At 50.3% G+C, this 25,484-nt stretch overlaps 1 protein-coding gene across 3 annotated transcripts in view; it reads right to left on the reverse strand.

Annotated features, from left to right (window-relative positions):
* The window catches only part of LOC137304791 (SH2 domain-containing adapter protein F-like), a 152,803-nt gene that overhangs the window by 52,505 nt on the left and 74,814 nt on the right, over positions 1-25,484 (reverse strand). Inside the window, exon 4 of one of the 3 annotated variants that reach the window (XM_067973506.1) lies at positions 183-353. The exons of 1 other annotated variant lie outside the window; for it this stretch is intronic. In XM_067973506.1, the coding sequence (XP_067829607.1) occupies positions 183-353 (171 nt within the window). Of the gene's footprint in view, positions 1-182; positions 357-25,484 lie in introns of all 3 variants that reach the window. One more of the 3 variants, XM_067973505.1, reaches the window with a different exon arrangement.

Raw genomic sequence — 25,484 nt, forward strand, 5'->3', positions numbered from 1 at the left:
GACAACATCTGGGGCCACAGTAGGAGAGGGCGAATAGAACTGATCAAGTTTAAATTACAAACGAGAACCCTCTCACATTTCCATGCATGCTGATGTTCAGAGAAACACAGCACACTTCAGGTCCCCTGTTCATTTAAAGCAGTTACACTTTAGACCATAACTGACTGAGTTCTTGGACCCACCACTGCTGTCTTCTAGCATAGGCTGCGTCTGCACCTGCTGTGAGTTCCGGTGCTGGTGCTGGTGCAGGAGATGGCAATGAGAAACCAGGAAGTCCCCTTCAGGTTTTGGCACCCCGCTGTCCAGCTGTCCCACCGGAGGAGGCCATGGTAGCTCTTTTATTACCTTAATCTCTACTGTAGAGGGCGGCGGGGGGGGGGGGGTGGGGGGATGGAAGTGGGTGGTGGGAAGGAAGGGAAAGAGGAGGAACAGAAAAAAAGACAGGTGAGAACAATCAGGCAAAGCTGAGCAGAAAAGCGTTAGGAGATGTTTCAGAATAAAGCAACAGCGATAAAACGTTAGTACTAGAAGGATAAACGTGAGGGCACGGCCTCCCGCTCCAGACACTGTTACACGTGACGCTTCTGTACGCCTCACTCCCGTGAACCCACAGTTCCAGATTCCAACGTCAACATTGGACCGAGTTACTGCTCAACGCAAGAAAAAACTGAAATAGCGACAATCTTCAATCGGAAAGCTCAGTACCATTCTCCCCTTGGAGTCAGAAGGTCATGGGTTCAAGTCCCACTCCAGTTCGTGTACGTAATCGAGACACCCCAGCGCGGGACTGAGTCTTCCCAAGTCTGTTGTGACGGTCCAAGCAGACATCGACGATCCCACTGGCAGTCTTTGAAGGAGAACAGGGACTTCCTCCGGTGTCATGGCCATTATTTAGCCATTGTTGTTTGGCCGATCTTGCTGTGGACAAAATGGCTGCGGCACTTCCCCACGTAACAATGGGGCTTTAAAATAATTCATTTACTCCGTGGCATTTGTGCGATGTGATAGGGTGCTACATAAAGGCTTTTCTTTGTGAGAATAGCTGTTCCAATGCCCCAGGGGATAAAGGCACCACATGGTACTGAGCCTTACAAACCACGAAAGTCCCGGGTTCAATCCCCAGGTGGTGCTGAATCTAGCCAACGCCAGCTAACCAGAACAGCCTCAGCTACCAGGGACAGGGAGGAACAAAACCCAGTGACTCCTGCTGGAAAGTGCGTGCTTATTGATGTCAGGATCAGGCCCAGCTGTGATGCCCTACAGAGTCGAATAGGCAATCACGGTCTGCGCTCACAAATGCAGAATGGCGGCCTGGGCAAGTGTACTGGATGTGCTCCCACTCAGTGGAATCGGAATATGACGTTGTTAACACCTTTAGGAGGGGAGGGGAAATATGGGGAAGGGCGAGGGTAAGAACTACTTCTATAGAAAGAGGAGCAAGAAATGGTACAGACCCAGTAACTGGGATGTTGGAGGCGTTTGTAATCATATCTAATGTGGGTGATGGTACCGATAGCATCAGCACATCAAAGCCAAACCTGGGAGGAGCCGCCAGCATTTCTGCTCCTGGGTAAATATGCTGATACTGTTGAGCACAGGAAACATTACAACCAAGCGGAAACTCATTATTACCATTAATATCTGCAGGTTTTGTTATTGTGGGTTGGGACAAAGGAGCAGACATTTGTAAATTGTTAAACAGATGTCAAAGTCTGGCCTGTTAGCTCAGTCTTGCTACATGCGAAATTGGCGGTCTCAGTCTGGCAAGCCACAGGCTCACTGGTGTGGGAAATGGATAACTGTCACCTGGATGCTGTAGGGGACGCTCTTCTAAGGGTAGACTGAGGCTCATTGATGGGACAGTGTAGAGGGAGCTTTACTCTGTATCTAACCCGTGCTGTACCTGCCCCGGGAGTGTTTGATGGGACAGTGTAGAGGGAGCTTTACTCTGTATCTAACCCGTGCTGTACCTGCCCTGGGAGTGTTTGATGGGACAGTGTCGAGGGAGCTTTACTCTGTATCTAACCCGTACTGTACCTGCCCTGGGAGTGTTTGATGGGACAGTGTAGAGGGAGCTTTACTCTGTATCTAACCCGTGCTGTACTTGCCCTGGGAGTGTTTGATGAGACAGTGTAGAGGGAGCTTTACTCTGTATCTAACCCGTACTGTACCTGCCCTGGGAGTGTTTGATGGGACAGTGTAGAGGGAGCTTTATTCTGTATCTAACCCGTGCTGTACTTGCCCTGGGAGTGTTTGATGAGACAGTGTAGAGGGAGCTTTACTCTGTATCTAACCCGTGCTGTACCTGCCCTGGGAGTGTTTGATGGGACAGTGTAGAGGGAGCTTTACTCTGTATCTAACCCGTGCTGTACCGCCCTGGGAGTGTTTGATGGGACAGTGTAGAGGGAGCTTTACTCTATATCTAACCCGTGCTGTACCTGCCCTGGGAGTGTTTGATGGGACAGTGTCGAGGGAGCTTTACTCTGTATCTAACCCATACTGTACCTGCCCTGGGAGTGTTTGATGTTGACACCAGGTCCTGAAATGTGGAACGTGTCCCTAATAAGCAGAAAATTCTCCAGAAAACAGCAGCAGCTGAATTCCATCCGATTTGATTCTCTGCTGACATAAAAACAAGGACAGGTGCGAATTGTTCCCAGCTTTAATCCTTTGCACATGACCCTAATGGTGAGCAGGTTCCCAGATGTGGGCTTTCACACCAGATTACTTCATAAATCTAACCCGATGATGACAGAGCAAAGAATTACACCGAAAATGTCAAATCGGCAGGAGTGAAAGAGAGGGAGGATTCACAGAACATTTCTTGCACTGCACTTATCAACTCATGGGTCTGAACACCTTTATTGTCAGTCGGACTTCAGTAATGCGTAATGGTGGGTGTGTGAAATTTTTGAACTGTGAAAAACACCCAGCGGTACAATTATACATTTTGTGCTTCCAAATTTGGATGGTGTCTGAAGAAAGAATTCTGAGCTATCCAATTAATCCCACTCCCCCCCCCATCTCTAGTGCCTCTCCTCATCCTCCCGAAATAGCCCAGTGTCACATTGGACACAGTACAGCACTAACTTAAAACTCTCAGTAATAATAACACGTACCTCTGAGGTTTATAAAACCAGTGTAAGTCGATGTCTGTTTCTGTAGTGACTGAAGTAACTTTACTGTCTGCTGGTCTCATCTAAAACAATAGCCTCTTACTTCAGCTTCACTTTATGCTATGGCCATTCATCATGGCTGGGCCGTGAGTCTCGTGAGGCTATTTTGTGGGAGGCATCTTGTCCTCGTTCAACACACACACACACGCGCGTGCGCGCACACACACACTCCAACAGGGATAGCGGTCAGAAGCAGGCATCCCGGATGAATTCCCTCCCCAGCTGACTCCCAGGCTGTAATACAGGTGCTGCTGCCCCACATAAGGAAACATTTGCCGGGCTGTGAGGAAAGAACGGGGGGAGTAGGACTCATTAGATAGCCCTTTCAAAGAGCTGGTACAGGCACAATGGGCCGAATGGCCTCCTTCTGAGCTGAATGATTCATCGCACCCTGTTGGGTTTCTTACCAGGTTCCATCACAGACGACCATCGCAAGTCACTCTTTTTTCTATTGTAAACTTGGGACTAACAAGCAAGGGTGAGATTCATGAATTACTCCAGGACGTAAAGTTTAATTCGATCTGCACAGGAATAATAAATGAAGGCACTGGGAGATCCTTCACCCTTACAATAGCAATACATTTCCAGACACCAGTAAGGACTGGAAGATCAGGTCGGTGGTGGGTGGGGCGGGGGGGGAATAGCGGCCTGAATATTAGAGTCCCGTCCCCCCCCCCTCCTGCATGGAACCCCAGCCAAGGTTGCCCCAGGCAACAACATCCCAGGCTTTGGCCTGGCTCAGCATCAGAGGGTTTAGATCAGTGCTTCTGCAGGCTAATTCTCCTCAGAGTTATATCATCCTCGTGAATTACTTCAACAAAATAGGAAAAATGTGTTCCTTAAAACACCAGGGACAGCCCTGCGCAGCCTGCTTTAATTGTGTCAGCAAAATGAATTTTTACCAGGCGAGGAATTAATTAATTCGCCCCAGCATGACTTTGCTGAGAGTTCACAGTTAAACACCATGGAAATCGTAGCTTTCTGCAGTGTGGGTTTTTTAAAAAAAAACTGCAGCAATCTTCCGAAACTCGTTAACAGGAGGAGGCCATTCAGCCCCTCGAGCCTGTTCTGTCATTCAATGAGCTCATGGCTGATCTGTATTTCAATTCCATTAACCCCCGCCTTGGTTCCATATCCCTTGATGCTCTTCCTGACCGAACAAAAATCCATCAATCTCACTCAGTTCTTGAAATTTTCAATTGACCCCCAGCCTCAACAGATGCCCACGGTCCAGACGGTAAAGGCAGTGTAAAATGGGGCCAGAAGGTCGCAGGTTCGATACCAGGTCTGTGCCGTAGTTGGGTGCGGGCCCCTAATTCTCTTTAGTCTTGTGCAGTTGGCACAATCCCATTGCCAATTTGCCGGATTGGCCAAGTCCAAACAAATATCGGAGATACAGTTCAATGAAACAAAAGATACAGGTTTTCCCGGCTCAGGATTGGACTGCTGCTGACTCCATGAGACTCAGGTGCCGGGGAATCGGCAGTGCTGGGGCCCCATGAAGAAATACAACTTTAGCCGATCGTGGCAGAGGCGGCGCTTGGCCTCAGTACCCTAGGTTTAAGGGAAGGGGAAATAAAATGGTCAAGGATTATTACTTTTGATCACTACCCAGGTGAGGACAGAATTGGGATTTGCCGTGGTGATCCCCATGGTTGAATAGCCCGGACGCATTCAATCTCCGGGCTTATGCGTGGAGAACAGCACCTTGGGCGAGGTATTGGTGGGTATCTGTCATCTGTAGAACTGTACCCTAGTAAGAGTCACTACCTCCAGGAGAGGAGGGGGGAAAAATTGGGGGAACAATGCAGCACAGTTCTTTTCAAAAAATTCTAATGTACGGACTTAGAGCTGGTAGCACGTAGAGCAATTCAAAGCTCCTGTAAGGCACAGCTTGTGTCATTTGGTCTATAAAGAGACCATAATGCTTAGAACATAATCAATATAAATCCAATTCTTCCACACTCCTTATTCCATTGTTGCCCTTAATTGGCAGTGATCAATAGGTGTCAGTTTGGCTCCGTTGGTAGCACTCTCACCTCTGGGTCATGGAGGTCGTGGGTTCACGGCCCACGACAGGAGTTCGGAGCAGATCAAGTAGTTTCATGTTCCAAAAATATCCTCCTAAAACGTCGCTTAAATGTGTTTTCCTTCTGAGAAGCCGCACGCACACACGAAACTGCCAACTGCTGACCGGTTCAAAGGTCACCTGACAGTTTTGACACGCGAGGGGCAAAGAGGGAAATAGCAAGCAAAGGGCACGAGAGGAGGAGATCCAGCTGACACTCTGGGATTCGACTGGAGTGAGAGATAAGTGAGTTACAAGCGGAGAGATAAATGGGACATAACCAACCTCAACCATCAGGAATTTATATAAACGTACGATGCTACAACCCACACAAAAAGAGGGGGAGCGTGAAAAAGAATCAGAGACGAGGTGGGTCGTTGAAGCCGAGTCCGTAAATTCTTTTTAAAAGGGGAATCAGATCTATGCCTGATGGGCTGGGTCGTTCTGCGCACTTTCTATGACGACAGGAACAGTGGCAAGAGACACCGTGTGAAGTACAGAGAAAAAAAGGGAGACAGAAAGAATTTAAAAAGAGTGGTAGACTACACGAGGGCATAATCTTACAATTAGAGCTAGGCCATTCAGGAGTGAAATCAGGAAGCGCTTTTTCAGCAGTGAAAATCTAGAACTTTCCCCCAAAAGGCTGTGGGATTCTAAGAGTCAATTGAAATTTTCAAGACTGAGGTCGGCCCATCTATCTACCCTACATTCCCCTATTGCAGCATTTAATTAGCTTTCGCCTTCACAAATCTATCCGGGGGTCCATCCCCGGGTATTGATCACTCGGTCTCTTGTTTTATTCCTCCTTTTCCCCTCTTTGTGATGTTTTATTATGTTAAAGGTGCTATATAGCTGAACTATTGATGAGGGGGCGGGAAGCAGGAGTCAGGATAAAACAAAAGTAGAATATCCAGTACTCTTTCCCTTCAATCCATTACCACATGGCATGTCTCCAGGATCGCTATTCTCTCTTTCCTTGTCAAATACCACAAGTCAAAATCAAAACCACGGAGCTGCACTAATGGAGGTGGTGATCTCATAGCTTCCAAAACCACCCTTGAAATTCCCTTTGAACGCCGCGCCAAGTCAGCTGATGACAGGAAGGATGTTGGAGCCCTTGAGACAAGCAACGGCCGTGAATCTGGGCACCAGCCACTCTGAGGCTTTGAGGAAAGCTCGAGGAAGTTGGCTCTGCTTTGTTTGTAAAAGAGACTTCGAGTTGATCCGATTGAGGTTTCGAAGGAACTGACAAACCCGACCCAGGCAAATCGTTGGCCGTGCTCGCAGGGGCTCAGATACCAGCGAGAAACGAGTTAAATTCGGGGTAAGAGGGGAGAAAGTTTTAAATGCGCAACAAACATCGAGTTGTGGAAGAGAAGGACACTGAAGCGTGCAATATAAATTGCTTCAAGAGACAGAGAGAAGGGATTGAGTGACAGTGAGAAGGGGGGGGGTCAGGAAGTTGCAATCTATCTAAAGGGGTGTTGGGGCCTCGTGGACTTTCCCTGTTCCTGAAAATTATTCTGCTCGGCAGTAATTGCCGGTGCGTGCAGGAACCAGTCCCCTTCCCCACCGGCCCGGCATCACACTTTACACCGCATTCCTGTCTGCCGGTTAATTGGCAGTTTGCACACACTGGCTCAGAAACTTACTTCATATTTTCACAAACATGTGTGGCCTGCAGGGCAGCCCATCATTGCTCAGTGGCGATGTTGATTCTGACAATCTTTATGTATCCGTGAACCATTTCCTAATGGAGCGAACACCAAGAAAAGCTGCAGCCCTCCCAGGCAACGGCCTCTTTAAAGTCCAGAAGGTGCCCTGAGCAGCACCACATCCTGACAATAGTACGTCAATCTCCTGCACTCAATGTTGCCTGATTTATTTTGCCTTCGCTCTTTCAGGCTTCAACCTTGTGTCCTGTCCTATAGGCCCTGGCCCTTCAGGTTTCCCCAATAATATATAAACAAACAGGTGCGTTGCTTCTGACAATCTACAACCGTCTAATGATTGTCGATTCTGGCCCTGGGCTGACAGACGACCCAGAACTGAACAATAACTCTTGGCTCAGATGCAACAACTCACAAAATGGCTTTTCTTTTTCCTCCTCTAGACGCTGAGGATATGTTCCCGCAGGTGCTGCTCATCTCCAGTACCTCATCCAAATAGCCTTCCTTCACTTTGACAGTGAGCACCATCCGGCTATTCGACTAAGGGGGGGGGGGGGGGAAATCGCAGTCAGGCCCAAACTGGTCCTCGCCCCACCTCCGCACACATGCAATGTCCAGCAAATGTGGGTGGGGGGTAACAGGAGGGGCACGGAGGCTGGGAACACAGGCTCGTTCTTTCCACCCGCCCCTCCCTAGCCCAGGGGCACCACAGCCAATTGTAGTGGGATTGGTTGCTCCCGCTGAGATCAACTAACGTAACACAGACCGGGGATCATGGGCTTTGCGTTAGGCCATCAGATGGAGCTGGCACCAATATTTTCCCAATACCATAAGGTAATTAATGACTTCATAAACATCCCTTTTATGTTCTAATTACTCCTTCTAGCGTTTCAACCATTCGCTTATTGCGAACTGTCCAAACTCTACAATGGGTTCATTATGTGCGGCGTGTGCTGACTGTCACAATGAGAAGGCTGCTAAATGCCGACATTGTTTCTTACTAGAAATCCTGACAGGTCATGACAGATTTCCGAGAACGTTCCCGTGGGGACTAAACCTGCCTGAAAGGGATGGGGAAGGGTGGTGCTTTCCAAAAACACTGGCACTCAATCAATTCAGTGCACATGGCAGACTGCGAAATGGAGAGCCAAAATACACAGCTTTCACTTTTTTCTCCTCCTGGAGTCGGGTTCCACGGGCACCGATAGCCTTTGAGTAATTTAATCAATTGGCATTCTTCACGTGTGAGACAGGAGGGACGAGTGTCACAGGCTACTGGGGACGGGTTACCAACCCTCCAGGATTGTCCCGGAGCCTCCAGGAATTAAAGATTAATCTCTTGGATTCCGCTGTGAGCAAAAACCCGGGAGAAATATCACTGGGGGCATTAAAATCAAATTGCGTGTTTCTTTTGTTTTCTTTGAAAGTTCCATTTGTTAGTTATGGAAATATTGGAGATGGGAGTTGGTTGATTAACAAGAATCACCCAATTGGTCTGGGAAGGCGGGGCACCGCGAGGATTGGCCAATTTGGGGAGGGGGGGAGGTGAACGTGGCAGTTCGAGGGGGGACACCATACAACGACTCGCATTTATATATTTATATTACGCCTTTAGATGTAATAAAACATCCCAAGATGCTTCACAGGAAAGTTATCAAACAAAATCTGACACTGAGCCACTTAAGGAGATATTAGGACAGGCGACCAAAAGCTTGATCAAAGAGGTAGGTTTTAAGGAGCGTCTGAAAGGAGGAGAGAGAGAGGCAGAGAGGTTTAGGGAGGGAATTCCAGAGCTTCTTATGTGATGAAACCTCCTGGAATATGTCCAACTAGAGTTGGCAACTCTACGACTGGGCCTTTCACAACCTCAGGATGTCCCAACGCGATTTGCAGCCAATGAAGTACTTTAGTCATTGTTGTCTGCCGATATTACCTTACAACAGTGACCCCACTTCAAATAAAGTACAGTACCAATTGGCTGTACAGCATTTTGCGATGTCCTGGGATCATGAAAGGCACTGTGTAAATGCAAGTCTTTTAACAAAAAGAGATTAACTGGTCTCACTTTCTATTTGTGGGATCTTGCTGTGTGTAGATTGGCTGCTGCGTTTGTCCACCTAACAGTGACCGGGCTTCACTGGCCGTGAATGAATTGGCCTGGGGACACGTAGGGTGTAACAGGCCGGCCCCAGTGGGAGCTCGGTCTCCGGCGCGAGGGAAGCCCCAGCCTGAGGAGCCGGTGACCGCGGGCTCCTCCCGAGGCGTTGACCTCTGTCGCTCGACTGGCCCGGGCGAGCGCCGAGCCGGGGAGGGGCAGCGGCCCCTCAAAGTTAGGGCCTGTTAACCTGAGCAGGCTGGGCGGCCAGGAACCAAAGCTGCAGATCGCCAAACGGGAAAAAAATTGCAAGGTGGGCTGAGCACGGTGAGTCACGCCACACGACGCCACTAGGGCAGATTCCACAGCGCTGGAAACCCCAGGGTTCCCTCTTTAATACTGTTCAGCCACGTAGGCCCCAAGCTCTGGAATTCCCTCCCTAATCCTCTCTCTCTCTCCTTTAAGTCGTTACCTCTTTGACCAAGCTTTTGGTCACCTGTCCTAATATCTCTTTATGCGGCTCGGTGCCAAATTCTTGTCTGATAATCGCTCCTGTGAAGCGCCTTGGGACATTTTACAATGTTTAAGGCGCTATATAAACGCAAGTTGTCGTTGTACAAAAGGGGGTGACAGATGAGCCATTGATAGCCGGGCTCAGCATTTCACCAGTGCTGTTAGGAGGGTAGAGGCCTGTTTACCTTGGATCTATGACCGTCGTGTCATCCTAACATTTCCTTCCGCCTCAGTGCAGTAAAAGCACAGGCCCGCGGGCCTCCATTTCCGCCACGTTTACTCCTATTGTTCCCTCATTAACTTTAACGAGCCAAGTACTGGGGACACAGACAGCGAAGGATGTCAACAACTCTTGACCAACGGGGTCAATAGGTCACCATGACTAAGCTTGGTAACAAAAAAAATATGTTGTTTCCCCTTCCTGTCTGAGACCCCCCACTGTTTCTCCCCCCCCCGCCCACTTGCCCACTACAACACTGAACCAGGAGATCACGTCCGATTCTCAGTCTGTGCTGTGTTTTTTTTTAAAACTATTATTCCTTCTCAGGATGTGGGTGTCACTGGCAAGGCCGGAATTTACTGCCCATCCCTAGTTGTTGTTACAACTGTGTCTCTTGCTTGGCCACTTCAGCTAAGAGTTTACCATGTTGGTGTGGGGACTGGAGTCACGTATAGGCCCAGACCGGGTAAGGACGGCAGGTTTCCTTCCCTAAAAGGACATTAGTGAACCAGTTGGGTTTTTACGACAATCCGACAGCTTCATGGTCTCTGTTACCGATACCAAACTTTTAATTCCAGATTTTTTAAAACTGAATTCAAATTCTCAAAAATGCCCACAGTGGGAATTGAAGTCGTAGCTTTCTGGATTATTAGTCCAGGCCTCTGGATTACTCGTCCAGAGTTAGTAAATCTCATCTGAATCAGCAGAGGGGGGGGGGCTGCAATCGTCCTCAGCAACTCTGGATCGAGGAGTGGGGATCAGCCCAGGTTCCTGCTCCAGGAATAAGTCTGTGGCTGATGATTGAGCAGATTTACGACTGTAATATTAGCGTTTGTCTCAGTGTCACAACGAGCGAGCTGAAAACTAGTAGAACCCATCGGAGACCGGGTCAGCTCGCAGTCCGAGGGTTGACGATTAAGGCGGCCGGCGGAGCCTGGCGTTGTGCCTCTCTACGCGGGACTGGCTCAGGTTCAATGTCAAGGTCAAAGGTGAGGAAGGAAGACCGGTGCAAGTCTGGGGAGCGATGGTAGAGACCCCCCCCAAACTGACCCCCACCCCGGCTGAATAGGTCAAGGTACTTCCAGTGAGTGAAACTGAACAGACTGTCCCAGGTTCCACTCCCAATCTGTGTTGAGTTAGCAATTCCGAGCTGGGGTCAGCAGTTGCGGTGATACAATTGTCCATAGCGCCCCTGGACTGGGGGGGGGGGGGGGGGGGGGAGTTGGGGAAAAAAGATTCACGCTCCTGACCACTAACTAAAAACCCCCCCACCGCCCCGCCTCCTACAAGCTGGAAAATACTTGTGGGTGTGAATGTTAAGTAAGGACAGCTGTGATGCCCTCCACAGTCAAATAATCCAGGCTGACACTCCAGTGCAGTACTGAGGGAGTGCTGCACTGTCAGAGGTGCTGTCTTTTGGATGGCGACGTTAAACCGAGGCCCTGTCTGCCCTCTCAAGTGGATGTAAAAGATCCCATGGCACTATTTTGAAGAAGAGCAGGGCAGTTCTCCCGGTGCCCTGTCCAATGTTTATCTCTCAACCAACATCGCTAAAAACAGATTATCTGGTCATTATCTCATTGCTGTTTGTGGGATCTTGCTGTGCGCAAATTGGCTGCCGCGTTTCCCTACAATACAACAGTTACTACACTTCAAAAAGTACTTCATTGGCTGTAAAGCGCTTTGGGATGTCCTGAGGCCATGAAAGGCACTATATAAATGCAAGTCTTTCCTTCCTTTCATTGTCAAATAACCTGCCAACGTTCGCTGTCTAAGCTCAGTGGAGAATGGCCACTTGGACCAGGTAGCATAGGCCTGCTCGTGGACCAGATCCAGGCCCCAGCGAGAGGACCAGATCCAGGCCCCTGCTCGTGGACCAGATCCAGGCCCCAGCGAGAGGACCAGACCCAGGCCCCAGCGAGAGGACCAGACCCAGGCCCCTGCTCGTGGACCAGATCCAGGCCCCAGCGAGAGGACCAGACCCAGGCCCCTGCTCGTGGACCAGATCCAGGCCCCAGCGAGAGGACCAGACCCAGGCCCCGCTCGTGGACCAGACCCAGGCCCCGCTCGTGGACCAGACCCAGGCCCCGCTCGTGGACCAGACCCAGGCCCCAGCGAGAGGACCAGACCCAGGCCCCAGCGAGAGGACCAGACCCAGGCCCCGCTCGTGGACCAGACCCAGGCCCCGCTCGTGGACCAGACCCAGGCCCCGCTCGTGGACCAGACCCAGGCCCCGCTCGTGGACCAGATCCAGGCCCCAGCGAGAGGACCAGACCCAGGCCCCAGCGAGAGGACCAGACCCAGGCCCCAGCGAGAGGACCAGACCCAGGCCCCGCTCGTGGACCAGACCCAGGCCCCTGCTCGTGGACCAGATCCAGGCCCCAGCGAGAGGACCAGACCCAGGCCCCGCTCGTGGACCAGACCCAGGCCCCGCTCGTGGACCAGACCCAGGCCCCGCTCGTGGACCAGACCCAGGCCCCAGCGAGAGGACCAGACCCAGGCCCCGCTCGTGGACCAGACCCAGGCCCCGCTCGTGGACCAGACCCAGGCCCCGCTCGTGGACCAGACCCAGGCCCCGCTCGTGGACCAGATCCAGGCCCCAGCGAGAGGACCAGACCCAGGCCCCAGCGAGAGGACCAGACCCAGGCCCCGCTCGTGGACCAGACCCAGGCCCCGCTCGTGGACCAGACCCAGGCCCCGCTCGTGGACCAGACCCAGGCCCCGCTCGTGGACCAGACCCAGGCCCCAGCGAGAGGACCAGACCCAGGCCCCGCTCGTGGACCAGACCCAGGCCCCGCTCGTGGACCAGACCCAGGCCCCGCTCGTGGACCAGACCCAGGCCCCAGCGAGAGGCAGTGCCGTCAGGAGAGGAAATTGGGGAAAGGGAGATGATTCAATATCAGACGAAAGAGAGGCACTCATGCTAGTTTGAGGTGTAATTGATTAACCTGCTTTGTCGATGGCAGTTTAAGAGGGTGACGGCTGAAGTCAGATGAGCAATGATTTGAGTCTGATAAGGGAGGGCCTTTTGGAAAGGTCAGACAATGCGAGATCAGTTGCTTCTATCGGAGAAGGCCACACAACGCTTGATTTATGACCAACTGCATTGTCAACACTTCAGGATCGGTGTCATTAATGACTGGACTGAGGCAAAGAAAAGGCCCCGCACTCCATCAGAGATAAAGGCCTGACAAGGCCTCTCCTCGTCAAGCTGTGAACTGGACTCAGTTAATGAGGCCCATCTGCCTCGTACATTTAGATTCTAATAATTGGTTCCCAGTAGAATATTAAACCCTGGAAGTGCACAGCTTTGGGTCTCTCATTCTTTCCCTTTCTGAACATACTCCAGGTGGGGCCCACACACACACACATATATGCCCCACCCCTCCCTCCCAGGTAGGGCTGTGCAATCGTAGATGAACAGGCAGAGATAGCTCCCGGGGGCAATGCTGCTCCATCATTTGGCCGAACGAGGAACAGGTGGACAAAGCACCTGAACGTGGAGATAGGGTGAGGTGAGGCAGGGCTTTCGGGCACTTTGCTCGTGCTGGGGGTATCGGCTCCAGGTGCTTTCTTGGTACTTCACCCAAGTGGCCGTTCTTTGCGGGTGAGCCTTGACGATGAGCGCTGGCAAGCTGTTCAACCACGGGGTGCACCGTAGCTGAACCCAATCCTGGTTCTCCCCCTTGCACTTTTTCCATCGGGATAGAGAGTCAGGAGTGGGGAGCTCCAGCTAACGTTCTCCTCCCTGGACCAGGAACGCGGAGGCCAACTGTAGCTCCTTACCCTGGCTAAGAGCAGCAAAGTCATTACAGATTGGGGATTGAACCAACTTGTAGGGCTCGTCCACTCGCTGGCTTAAAACCAGCTGAGCTGCCAAGGACAGCACATTCAGACTTTCTTTGCTCAACTTGAATAAGTTTCAGGTTCCAGTAAAATCCGTGACCAATTTGTTCCTCCCCAGTTTTCCCCAACACTCCGTGAATCCGGCCTGCCCTCAGGCTTCTGCTGGTGTTGCTCTAATACTGGGTTGTGAGGACAATCCCTCACATCACAACTCCCTCGGTCTTCCTCCGACAGTCTACGCTCTTCAAAGCCAAGCTTGGCGGCACCTAATCACAGCTTCTCGCCCACTGTTTCCAGCAGGCGATGGCCTCCTGCACCATGGGCCTTCCCTATACCTTATTAAAAATAAACTCCTCAATTTTAGTCGTGGAGGGGGGGGGGGGGTGGAAAGAGGATGACATTTGACCTCTCCCACTCCCTCCCAGCCCCAGCGACGGCACCAAAGATAGGAAATAGTCACAATTATTAGCGCTTTCTTTTACGGGAACAAAAAACCCTCGACCTTTTTCCGAGAGATTGATGATGTGAATGCTATGGACAGCTAATGTTTGAGCAACAGGATAAATGTAATCAGTGAGACAGCCTCGAAACCAAACCAGGGGAATGTTTAACTTGGACCGAGACTCTTGTGCATTAAAGTTTTTTGGCAGCGTCAGAGTGTTTAAACAACGAGTGAACAGCACTGTACTGTGCTACACAGTGCGATTGTGTGTGTTTATCTGCACTTCCTTGATGTATTCCTCTCCTGTTTATAATCAGTGATTGTCCCTTGGTGGCTGCCCATTTATAGACTTCTACTGTGGAGATGCCTGCTCCCATTTCTGTGCTGCCTTCAGAGGCCAGAAACCCCCCCTCCCCCCCCCCCTTGACGAGGTGGTTTTGCTCCCTATCTCTGGGGCCAGAGTGCCACCTTCAGGGGGGAGGGGGGTGGTGGAAGGGGGGGCTATCTTGTCCTGGTTACGGTGGGCCAAGAACACAGGCCCCCCCCCCCGCCCCCCCGCCGAGGTTTCCACGTGACCGTTCCTGGATAGAAAGCTCCCCCACAACCCTCCCGACCTACGCCCCTCCAACCCTTCCCCGCCCCCACCCATCCCCCCTCCCCCCTCCCCTCAGGGCGGTAACAGCTCCACCATATTGGGGACTGGGGGCCTGGTCTGCAATGCAAAGGCCGCACGCCCTTCCCTTACAGATTCAAGCAGGTTTTTTTTTCTTTTGCCTCTCTAACCCAAAGATGCCGAGGCCAATTGACACAGCTGTGAGTGTGAGCGTGAGTGTGAGCGTGAGCGTGAGTGTGCTCACGCACCCTTCGCTCCACCACTGGCGGCCGTGCCTTCAGCTGCCTAGGTCCGAAGCTTTGGAATTCCCTCCCTAAACCTCTCCCCCCTTTAAGACGCTCCTTAAAACCTACCTCTTCGGCCAAGGGTTACCTGTCCTAATGTCTCGTGTGGCTCGGTGTCAAATTTTGTCTGATAACGCTCCCGTGAAGTGCCTCGGGACGTCAAAGGCGCTATATGAATGCAAGATGTTGCCGAGAGAGGCAATTGGAGGGAAAAGACTCAAATTTCCACAGGACGCCAATGCGTTCCCCGCTCACGGCCAGGTCTGGTGGTGACCTTAACTTCAAGAGCGGGAGCTGTCTGTAATACACGAGACTCGACAGCTCACCAGCTCGTCTGAGGACGTTGGGCGGGGAGATGAGCAGCAGCTGCTGAGAGTTTGGGTTATTGTGACGACTTCTAATTAGCAGCAAGCCTGAACTCCCCACTTGGAATGAGAAAAGATGAACTGCAGCAATGGGTTTGGTCACAGACCAGTTCAAACACACCCGACAGGCTTCCTGCCCGAAAACAATGGAGTGCAAAGTCAGTCTGTGAAACCGTGGGCATTATTATGGTGTCAGCTGTGGCTCAGTTGGCAGCACTCTCGCCTCGGAGTCAGTAGGTCATGGGTTCGAGTCCCACCCCAGAGACTTGAACGCATAATCCAGGCCGACACTTCCAGTGCAGTACTGAGGGAGTGCTGCACTGTCGGTGGGGCCGTCTTTCGGGTGAGACTTTAAACCGTCTGCCCTCTCAGGTGGTCGGAAAAGATCTCCATGGCACTAATTCAAAGATTGGCCAATATTTATCCCTCAACCAACATCACTAAAAAAGATTATCAGGTCATTATCACATTGCTGTTTGTGGGATCTTGCTGTGTGCAAATTGGCTGCTGCGTTTCCTACATTACAACAGTGACTACACTTCACTGGCTGTAAAGCCTCCCCACCCACCCAATTACTGGATATTTACAGCCTCTTTGATACAGTGCCTGCTTAGAGCATAGTTATACTGTCAGCTACGCTCTGCTCTGGCAGACAAATGAATGTTGACAGGGCAGAGTTCAGTGGTTGGTGCCGGTGGAACTGCTTGTCTCATTGCTACCCTGTTGGCTCCATTGTTAAAGAGGTCAGGCAAGGTTCATGATCCCTGCCTGACCCTTCACCCTGTGATTACGGCACATGCACAGAATTGGTCTTAGCTGCGACCCCCCCCGCTCCCTCCCTGGGTTGAATAGCCCAATGCCTCGCTATCAAGTTTGACACATGCGGGGTGGGGTTCCAGAAGATTACTGGCCCCTGGGACTGTACCTACATTTAATTACCGTCCATCTGGAGCTACAGAAGGAAAATTCAGCCAGGACTGCAGCTCCTGAATTATTTTCTAGAGATCCCTGCTGGGGTTGAGGACATAATCATATGTGTGTGTGTGTGTGTGTGTGTGTGTGTGTGTGTGTGTGTGATGCCCCCCACAGTGGACTAGCTGCGGGCACGCACTGCCTGGGCTCACCCATGAAAAATAGGCTAACTCGGGTAAGGTACCGAAACCCTATCAGCACCTCCAGGAGGGGAGAAAACTGGAAACAGGGTGGGGAAAAAAAAATTGAAAATTGGAAACTGAGCATCATATTTTTAATAAAACATGTGTCTATCTGATTGGCAACACTGACAGCTTTAAATTTACATTGTTTGAAGCTGCAGCGAAGGTTTATGCAGGAAACAACGACTCTTATAAATTATCTTTATCGCTTTCAAACATGGTTGGGCTGCATTTAAATTGCATTTTTCGTTCCCTGAGGTGCCCTGACCTTGGGTTGTTATACAGGAGATGGGTAGTCTTGCCTGTTGAAAAAAATACATCCACCTGTCACATAAAAAAACAGGCAGGCTTTTGATGAACTAGCCTTATCTCTGCACAACGCAGAAATGAAGAGAGCTGGAGAGACAGAGGATAGAGATGTTCTAATAACAGCCACTCTGTCACACGCTACAGGGTGAAGCTGGTGTGGTTGGTCATTTACTCATCTCTCCCACCCTCTATCCTTATCCTGAAGGTCCCTGGGGGGGTGGGGGGGGCAGTTCAATGGGCTTCAGTGCCCCCTCTGGTATCTCATTCGACTAGCCGTTCTTCATGAGTCTAGACAGTGTTGGCTGTCAATTTGAGTGCATGGAGGGAGTAATCGTAGCACCTTACAGCACAGGAGGCTGCCATTCGGCCCATCGTGCCAGTGCTGGCTCTTTGAACGAGCTATCCAATTAGCCTCACTCCCCCCTGCTCTTTTCCCCACAGCCCTGCATATTTTTCCTTTTCAGGTATTTACCCAATTCCCTTTTGAAAATTATTATTGAATCTGCTTCCACCGCCCCCCACCAGATCAGAACAACTCGCTGCGTAAAAAAAATTCTCCTCTCCCCCCTGGAATTTTTTGCCAATTATCTTAAATCTGTGTCCTCTGGTTACCGACCCTTCTGCCAGTGGAAACAGTTTCTCCTTATTTACTCTATCAAAACCCTTCATAATTTTGAACACCTCAATTAAATCTCCCCTTGAGCTTCTCTGCTGAACAGAGAACAATTCCAGTTTCTCTAAGCTCGCGACATAAACTGAAGTCCCTCATCTCTGGAAATGAAAAGGGGCAATAGAACCAGCTCCTCGCCCGGAATTCACACCGCTCGCAATGGGAGGGAGGGGGCATTAGAATGGTGCCCAATGCTACCCTGCCCACACAAGCACACGTTCCAGTGGGGGATCACCAGACAGCGATCAGGGGCAGGATCCCAGGCTGAGTCTCTAGTCCAGGGGCACTGAGGCCAACAGGATTCAGTACAGCCCCATCCTTGAGCCTGAGCCCGTCAAATCTGTGAGGCTCAGTCACACACCACACTGCTCACCCATTTCTAGCCACGTTCAGCCCTCGGTAAAATTAGGCCTCAAATTTATCTCTTCCGATAAACTGGTGGCGTCGTTTTGGAACAAGAGCAGTTTAAAAGGAGCCCGTTATCAAAGATAGCCAGGCCAGCCGTGGAATTTGTTACTCATCAAAAGGTTATACAGGGGCTTTTGTTCCAGAGTCAAAACGGAAAATGCTTCCTTATATGACACCATTACCGACCACACTGGGGAGAAAAATCAAACTGCTAATATTTTGTGTTGCGCACTTAGAGAAGGATATTGAAAAAAAACACAATTCATTTTACACACACGCAGGCCGTGCGCGCACAGACACACACGCAGGCCGTGCGCGCACAGACACACACGCAGACCGCACATGCACGCACAGACACACACGCAGGCCGCGCGCGCGCACACACACACACACGCAGGCCGTGCGCGCGCACACACACACGCAGGCCGTGCGCACACAGACACACACACACACACACACACACACACACACACACACGCACGCACAGGCCGTGCGCACGTGCACGCAGACACACACGTAGGATTGTAACGATCCAAGGTTCACACTCGGGTCAGCGTTGCACTCGGCCTGCTCTGCAAAACCCGTGAGCGAGTCCATTGGTCACTCGGGGGGGGGGGTGGGGGGAGGGCAGTCCACCATAGCGAGAAATCCTGCCGCATACGCGAGTGAAGAGAGGTGCCCTGCCCGGGGGGGCGGCCAGAATGATTTTTTTTTTGAAAACTGCATTAAAAAGGGACATAAAGCCTCTGCAGACTTTGACTGACCCCAGATGTAGCAGGTGTGGAGCGGGTGCAGTGCGAAGCCAACTGGTGGAAGAGCCCGGCGATGAATTCAATCAAGTTACGCTCTAGAGTTTGCATTGATATGGAGCCAAATTCATTTTGCATCGATGAGCAATAGGAAGCAAAACTGGGCTACAATTCTCCTGGGGCACAGAGCTGCTGATTTGGATTGCACGTGTACACTGACCGTGAAGGACAAGGACAGCTGGCACACCAGCCATCCCATGTGTCTCAGTCACAGGGGCCGCAAGATGGCTGGTGTGAGGAACAGAAGACCAGCACAGTCTGAGACAGGGGCACGAACTCACTCTCCGGGCAGTGTGGAGGGAGCTTTACTCTGCATCGATCTGCTCTACCCAACCTGGGAGTGCTTGGTGCTGAGTGGTTCTTGGGGCTGAGGGCAGAGGGAGATGGATGCGAGCTTGGGAATGTTCTCCCCACCTTCTCCCCACTCCCACCTCTACCTCCCCCTGACCCCAAGGTCCACTCTGCCTGAAACGGGAGAGTGTTCCATTCCCGGCACTAACGGAAAATTTACAAAACTCATATTACATAGAATTTACAGCAAAGAAACAGGCCATTCGGCCCAACTGGTTGATACTGGTGTTTATGCTCCGCATGAGCCTCCTCCCTCCCCTCTTCATCTCACCCTATCAGCATATCCTGCTATTCCTTTCTCCCTCATGTGTTTATCTAGCTTCCCCGTAAATGCATCTTTGCTAGTCACCTCAACTACTCCTTGTGGTAGTGAGTTCCACATTCTAACCACACTCTGGGTAAAGAAGTTTCTCCTGAATTCCCTACTGGATTTATTAGTGACTCTCGTATATTTATGGCCCCTAATTCTGATCTCTCCCCACAAGTGGAAACATCTTCTCTACGTCTACCCTATCGAACCCTTTCATAATCTTAAAGGCCTCGATCAGGTCACCCCTCAGCCTTCTCTTTTCCAGAGAAAAGAGCCCCAGCCTGTTCAGCCTTTCCTGATGGTTATAACCTCTCAGTTCCAGTATCATCCTTGTAAAAAAAATGACCAGTATCTTTATATTCCATATCTTGGTTTCACTTGAAGATCAGTGCGTTTAATCCACTGCGAAAGCACTCTATATCCTTCTGGACGAACTACCTTTGATCAAAGCAATGAAGCAACATCATCTGCCCCCTTCAAGCCACTAGCTGTGTGTGTGTGTGTGTGTGTGTCTGTGTCTGTGTCTGTGTGTGTGTCTGTGTGTCTGTGTGTGTCTGTGTGTGTGTGTGTGTGTCTGTGTGTGTGTGTGTGTGTGTGTGTGTGTGTGTCTGTGTGTGTGTGTGTCTGTGTGTGTGTCTGTGTGTGTGTGTGTGTGTGTGTGTGTGTGTCTGTGTGTGTGTGTGTGTGTGTGTGTCTGTGTGTGTCTGTGTCTGTGTCTGTGTGTGTGTGTGTGTGTCTGTGTGTGTGTGTGTGTCTGTGTGTGTCTGTGTGTGTCTGTGTGTGTCTGTGTGTGTGTGTCTGTGTGTCTGTGTGTGTCTGTGTGTGTCTGTGTGTGTGTGTCTGTGTGTCTGTGTGTCTGTGTCTGTGTGTGTCTGTGTGTGTGTGTCTGTGTCTGTGTGTGTGTGTGTGTGTGTGTCTGTGCGTGTGCGTAAAATCCTCACTCGTGAGGAATATCTAATGTTGCGTTTTACACTCTGGGTGAGGAATTGGGAGATTTCAGTGTCTGCCTCTCGCTCAGAGTACGATTGGCAATCTAGTACACGGTTCGGGGCAGTTTTGTGCTGCGGGTTTCTGCCCATTAGGGACTGGACTGAGACTGGACAAACTCACTTCACACAGAGGAGCCACACAAGCCAGCAGAGGCAATGTTTGGCAGAGGTCAAAGATCAGGGTCGACCTCCCCTCCCCCTCACAGGAGGCCGTTTGGCCCAAGGTACGTGTGCTGGCTCTTGAGCAAAGAACCCATTTGTTATGTATGAGGTTAGATGGCAAGCGGGTGGCAGACTATTCACCTGCAGTAGGCATCACTGCTGGCCTGTCATTGCACAATGTCCACATGTGTCTACTTTCCATTAGGGGCATTCAGCCCATTCTATCTGTGCTGGCTCTTTAGCAAAGTGCCCACTTGTTATGATATCGCTCCTGTGAAGTGCCTTGGGACAGTCTACTATGTTAACGGCACCATACAAACGCAAGTTGTTGCTGTTGTTGGCAAGTGGGTGGCAGATTATTCAGCTGCAGTAGGCATCACCGCTGGGCCTAACCCTGCCCTTGCACGATGTCCACACATGTGTGACTTTCCATTAGGTGGGGTCACTCGAGAACACGAGAAGCACAGAGGCCAACTGCACCGTCCCTACCGTCTGGGGGCTAGGCCGAGACCCACAAACACTCGACGCAGACCGGCAATCGGTCCCAAGACCCTCCCTAACCGTCCGCAAGCAGCCCCCCCCCCCACCAACCCCGGCACACATTGCACACAGCGCTGCCTCGATACGCTGCCAGGCCTTCTCCAACCTTCAGTCAGCTCCTCAGGCACTAGCTAGTTACTCCGATTACATCAAATTTGTTACCGAGCTCAGGTTCATTTGCGAGCCAGCGCGTGGGGTTAAATAAGAATTTGATAATATTCCCACTTTGTTCAGCAAACCACATCATCGTTTGGTGGGGGCGAGGAGGGGGCGAGCAACTTTCTTGCTCCTTTTCCACCAATTCCAGATATTAAATTCTGTTCCTTTGAGTGCAGTTCTTGCTTCCCTTCCATTCACCTACGTTTCCATAGCGACGCTCGGTACCAGAAAAGAAAGCAATTTTTGCTCTAAATTACTTCACGTTTTCAAAAGGCCCATTGAGAAAGTGCTTTGTCTGATCTCCGCTTGATGCCCAATTTATTGCTTATGAAAATCTGCTTAGGCGTCGGATTATTGATATTTAAAATAAGGGGATCCGCACAGCATCCAGCTCCCAGCGACTGGGGTCACTGTACAACATTCTCCAAAGCAAAGCTCAATAACAAAGCACGGCTGAGATATTTCTATTGAGTGAAATGATTATTATTGATTCTCCGAGGGTTAAATGGCTAAATATATGTTCGTTATCAAATCAGGAAAATGGTGTCAATTGTGCTCGCTTACATAATGTATAAAAATATATTAATACAATAGTGACTACACTTCAAAAGTACATCGTTGGCTATAAGGCGCTTTGGGTTCCCCCTGGTCGTGAAAGCTGCTGTATAAACACAAGCTCTCTTCTTTTGATGTGGCGTCGAGCCGGACGGTTCAGAAGGTCCCAGGCTCAACTCCCGAGTCAGTGGCGAGGCATCTGACCTCAAGTCGGGTCCCTACAATTGGAACTCAGTGGCCCTGGCTTAGGAGAAAGGGCAAAGTGAGTCAGGGACCGTGCTCCTGATCGCTGTCCAGCGAGCCACGCTGGAATCCGTGTGCACGCGCGTGTGCATGTGTGCGAACACCTCGTGCGACACAATTCCAACTGTGCGTCAGGCTTGCACGGATGGAGACTTGGGTCAGGAACGTGGAGAGCCGCTGACCCCCCCCCATTGAATTGTTCGTGGGCAAGAGTTGGGGAGAAAATTGGATCAAAATCTTAACCTCCGACCAAACCACTCTCCCCCACCCAACACCCACATTAACCCAGAGCCCAGTATTGATCATTCAGGCTTCTGTTCTGGAAGCTGGATCAATAATCTTGCTCCAAGTGCGTGCAGGTCTATCAAATCGTAAATCTCTTCACCTTCCGTTATCTGGGCCTATTCATCTTTCAGGGTAATTAATGAGACGAGTGACAAAAGGAAGCCATGGGTGAAAGTGGCACAATAAATAATACTTTCGTCTCATTCCCGTCAGAAATAAATAAATAACCTTTTTATGACTGGGCCTCACTGAGGATCCGTGCAGTGAGTATTTGAATTACACAGACCGGGAGGCCCCAGATTGGATCCCTGCTCTGTGCTGAGCTAGCTGGTCTCAGGCAGTGCAGCAGTTGGGCAGCTACAACTGGGCCTCTATGATGAGAACATAAGTAATAGGAGCAGCAGTAGGCCATAAGGCCCCTCGAGTCTGCTCCGCCATTCAATCAGATCATGGCTGATCTTCGACCTCAACTCCACTTTCCCGCCCGACCCCCATATCCCTTGATTCCCCTTAGAGTCCAAAATTCAATCCATCTCAGTCTTAAATATACTCAACGACTGAGCCTCTGGGGTAGAGAATTCCAAAGATTCACAACCCTCCGAGTGAAGAAATTTCTCCTCATCTCAGTCCTAAATGTCTGACCCCTTATCCTGAGTCTATGCCCCCTTCTTCTGGACTCTCCAGCCAGTGGAAACATCTCAGCATTTACCCTGTCAAGCCCTCTTAGAATCTTATATGTTTCAATGAGATCGCCTCGCATTCTTCTAAACTCCAGAGAGTATAGGCCCATTCTACGCAATCTCTCCTCATAGGACAACCCTCTCATCCCAGGAATTAATCTAGTGAGCCTTCGCTGCACTGCCACCAAGGCAATTATATCCTTCCTGAGATAAGGAGACCAAAACTGTACGCAGTACACCAGGTGAGGTCTCACCAAAGCCCTGTACAATTGTCGTAAGACTTCCTTACTCTTGTACTCCAACCCCTTGCAATAAAGGCCAACATGCCATTTGCCTTCCTAATTGCCTGCTGTACCTGCACGTTAACTTTCTGTGTTTCGTGTACAAGGACATCAATTGCATTAACCTGACACCTCCTGCTTTCTGAGCAGTCCCCTGCAGAATCCTAACGACATTATCTAAACCACGTGTTAGCCTCTATCGCACATTCACATAATACAAAGATACGTGTACCGACTGCTGTATTGTTCAGCTATTTCTCCTCTGGAAAAGAGAAGGCTGAGGGGTGACCTGATAGAGGTCTTTAACATTATGATGGGGTAGACGCAGAGAAGATGTTTTCCACTTGTGGAGCGAGACCAGAACTAGGGGGCCATAAATATACGAGAGTCACTCATAAATCCGATAAGGAATTCAGGAGAAACTTCTTTACCCAGAGAGTGGTTAGAATGTGGAGCTTGCTACCAGAAGGAGTAGTTGAGGTGAATAGCGTAGATGCCTTTAAGAGGAAGCTCGATAAACACGAGAAAGGAATAGAAGGATGAAGGAGGGAGGGAGGGGGCTCGTGTGGAGCATAAACACCAGCACAGACCAGTTGGGCCGAATGGCCTGTTTCTGTGCTCCACGTTCTATGTAATTCTATTATATTATACACTACCCCACATGTTTCATTCTGTTCTCCCTGCCCACTCCTCTCCATTTCCCCCCCCCCCCCCACCCCCGATTTTATTTTCATTCCCCCCGAATCCTGACACCAGGGAGCACGTCCATCAAGAGAATGGCTGCAGAGAGCACCAGGGACTCAGAGGTAGCTTGTACTGCCTGGAATATAGAAGGTTCATCAGAATGTTACCGAGGCTCCAAGGGTTAGATTATGAGGAGAGATTAGATAAACTAGGTTTGTATTCCCTGGAATGTAGAAAGTTAAGGGGTGATGCGATCGAGGTTTTTTTTAGGATTTTGAAAGGAATTGATAGGGTAGAGATAGAGAAACTTTTTCTGCTGGTGGGAGAGTCTAGGACAAGGGGGCATCACCTAAAAAATCAGAGCCAGGCCATTCAGGAGAGAAGTCAGGAAACATTCTTCATCCAAAGGGTGATAGAAGTGGGGAACTCTCTCCCACAAAATGCAGTCGATGCTAGCTCAATTAATCATTTTAAATCTGAGATCGATAGATTTTTTGCTAGTCAAGGGTATTAAGGGATATGGAGCCAGGGCGGGTGGATGGAGTTAGGATACAGATCAGCCCTGATCTCATTGAATGGCGGAACAGGCTCGAGGGGCTGAATGGCCTCTTCCTCTTCCTATGTTCCTAGCTGATCCCAGCCTGTCGGGGCATAGCAATTGGCTATCCAGCACCTTATGCGGTCTGCATGTGCGCCTGATTGCTGAGGAAAGGAATGGGCTTGGCTGCGATGCACCCCACGGAAAAATAGCCTGCCGACGCTCACTGCCTAGGTGCAGACACGAAGAATGGACACTTAGATATGGTACTGGAGGAATCGTACCTCAGCCAGAACTGGCGGCTCGAGAGGAGGGGAGGGAAACTGGGAGGAAATTTCACCAGAACGGAAACCACTTCAGAAAAAATGTTTTACTCATAGCAGAAATATTCACCTAATAAAAAATTAACACAGCAGCTGACTGTGTCCCAACTACGTCTTGTGAAGTGAATAACTGCCTTCATTACACAGGGTCCTGTGAGCAAACACAGAACTCAGCGTTTATCGTCAAACCCAAGGGCAGTGAGTGAAGCTCGACCATGCACCGTGCATAACCTTCAACTGAACAAATGGCCTCACCTTCCCTTATTAAATTTCTTGCACTTAAAGCTACACAGTAAACAAAAGGCACCAAGACCCCCATTGCACGGAGAAACAGAGACAGACTGAACGAGACAAAGGACATCTCACTGAAAGTGTAGGTAACCTTCACAGGGAATGGGGAGAGACTCAAAGATAAGGAATGTTCAGTCCCAGGAGAATGAGATTGAAGGATCAGAGGGAGCAAATACCCATGGACCCAATTGTGGAAAATCAATAGGATCAAGACGATGGTTCCTAATATTAATCCCAAGAAGTGCTGAACAAACACCTCAATCAGAGTTAGACATACTGAGAGAGACAGTGGAGAATCATTACCCAACCAAAGCTAAGGGTTACTACAGACACCAACAATAACTTGCATTTATATAGCGCCTTTAACGTAGTAAAACGTCCCAAGGTGCTTCACAGGAGCGTTATCAGACAAAATTTGACACCGAACCACATAAGGAGATATTAGGACAGG

The sequence above is a fragment of the Heptranchias perlo genome, chromosome 38 (assembly GCF_035084215.1).
Source record: "Heptranchias perlo isolate sHepPer1 chromosome 38, sHepPer1.hap1, whole genome shotgun sequence".
Classification (NCBI taxonomy): domain Eukaryota; kingdom Metazoa; phylum Chordata; class Chondrichthyes; order Hexanchiformes; family Hexanchidae; genus Heptranchias; species Heptranchias perlo.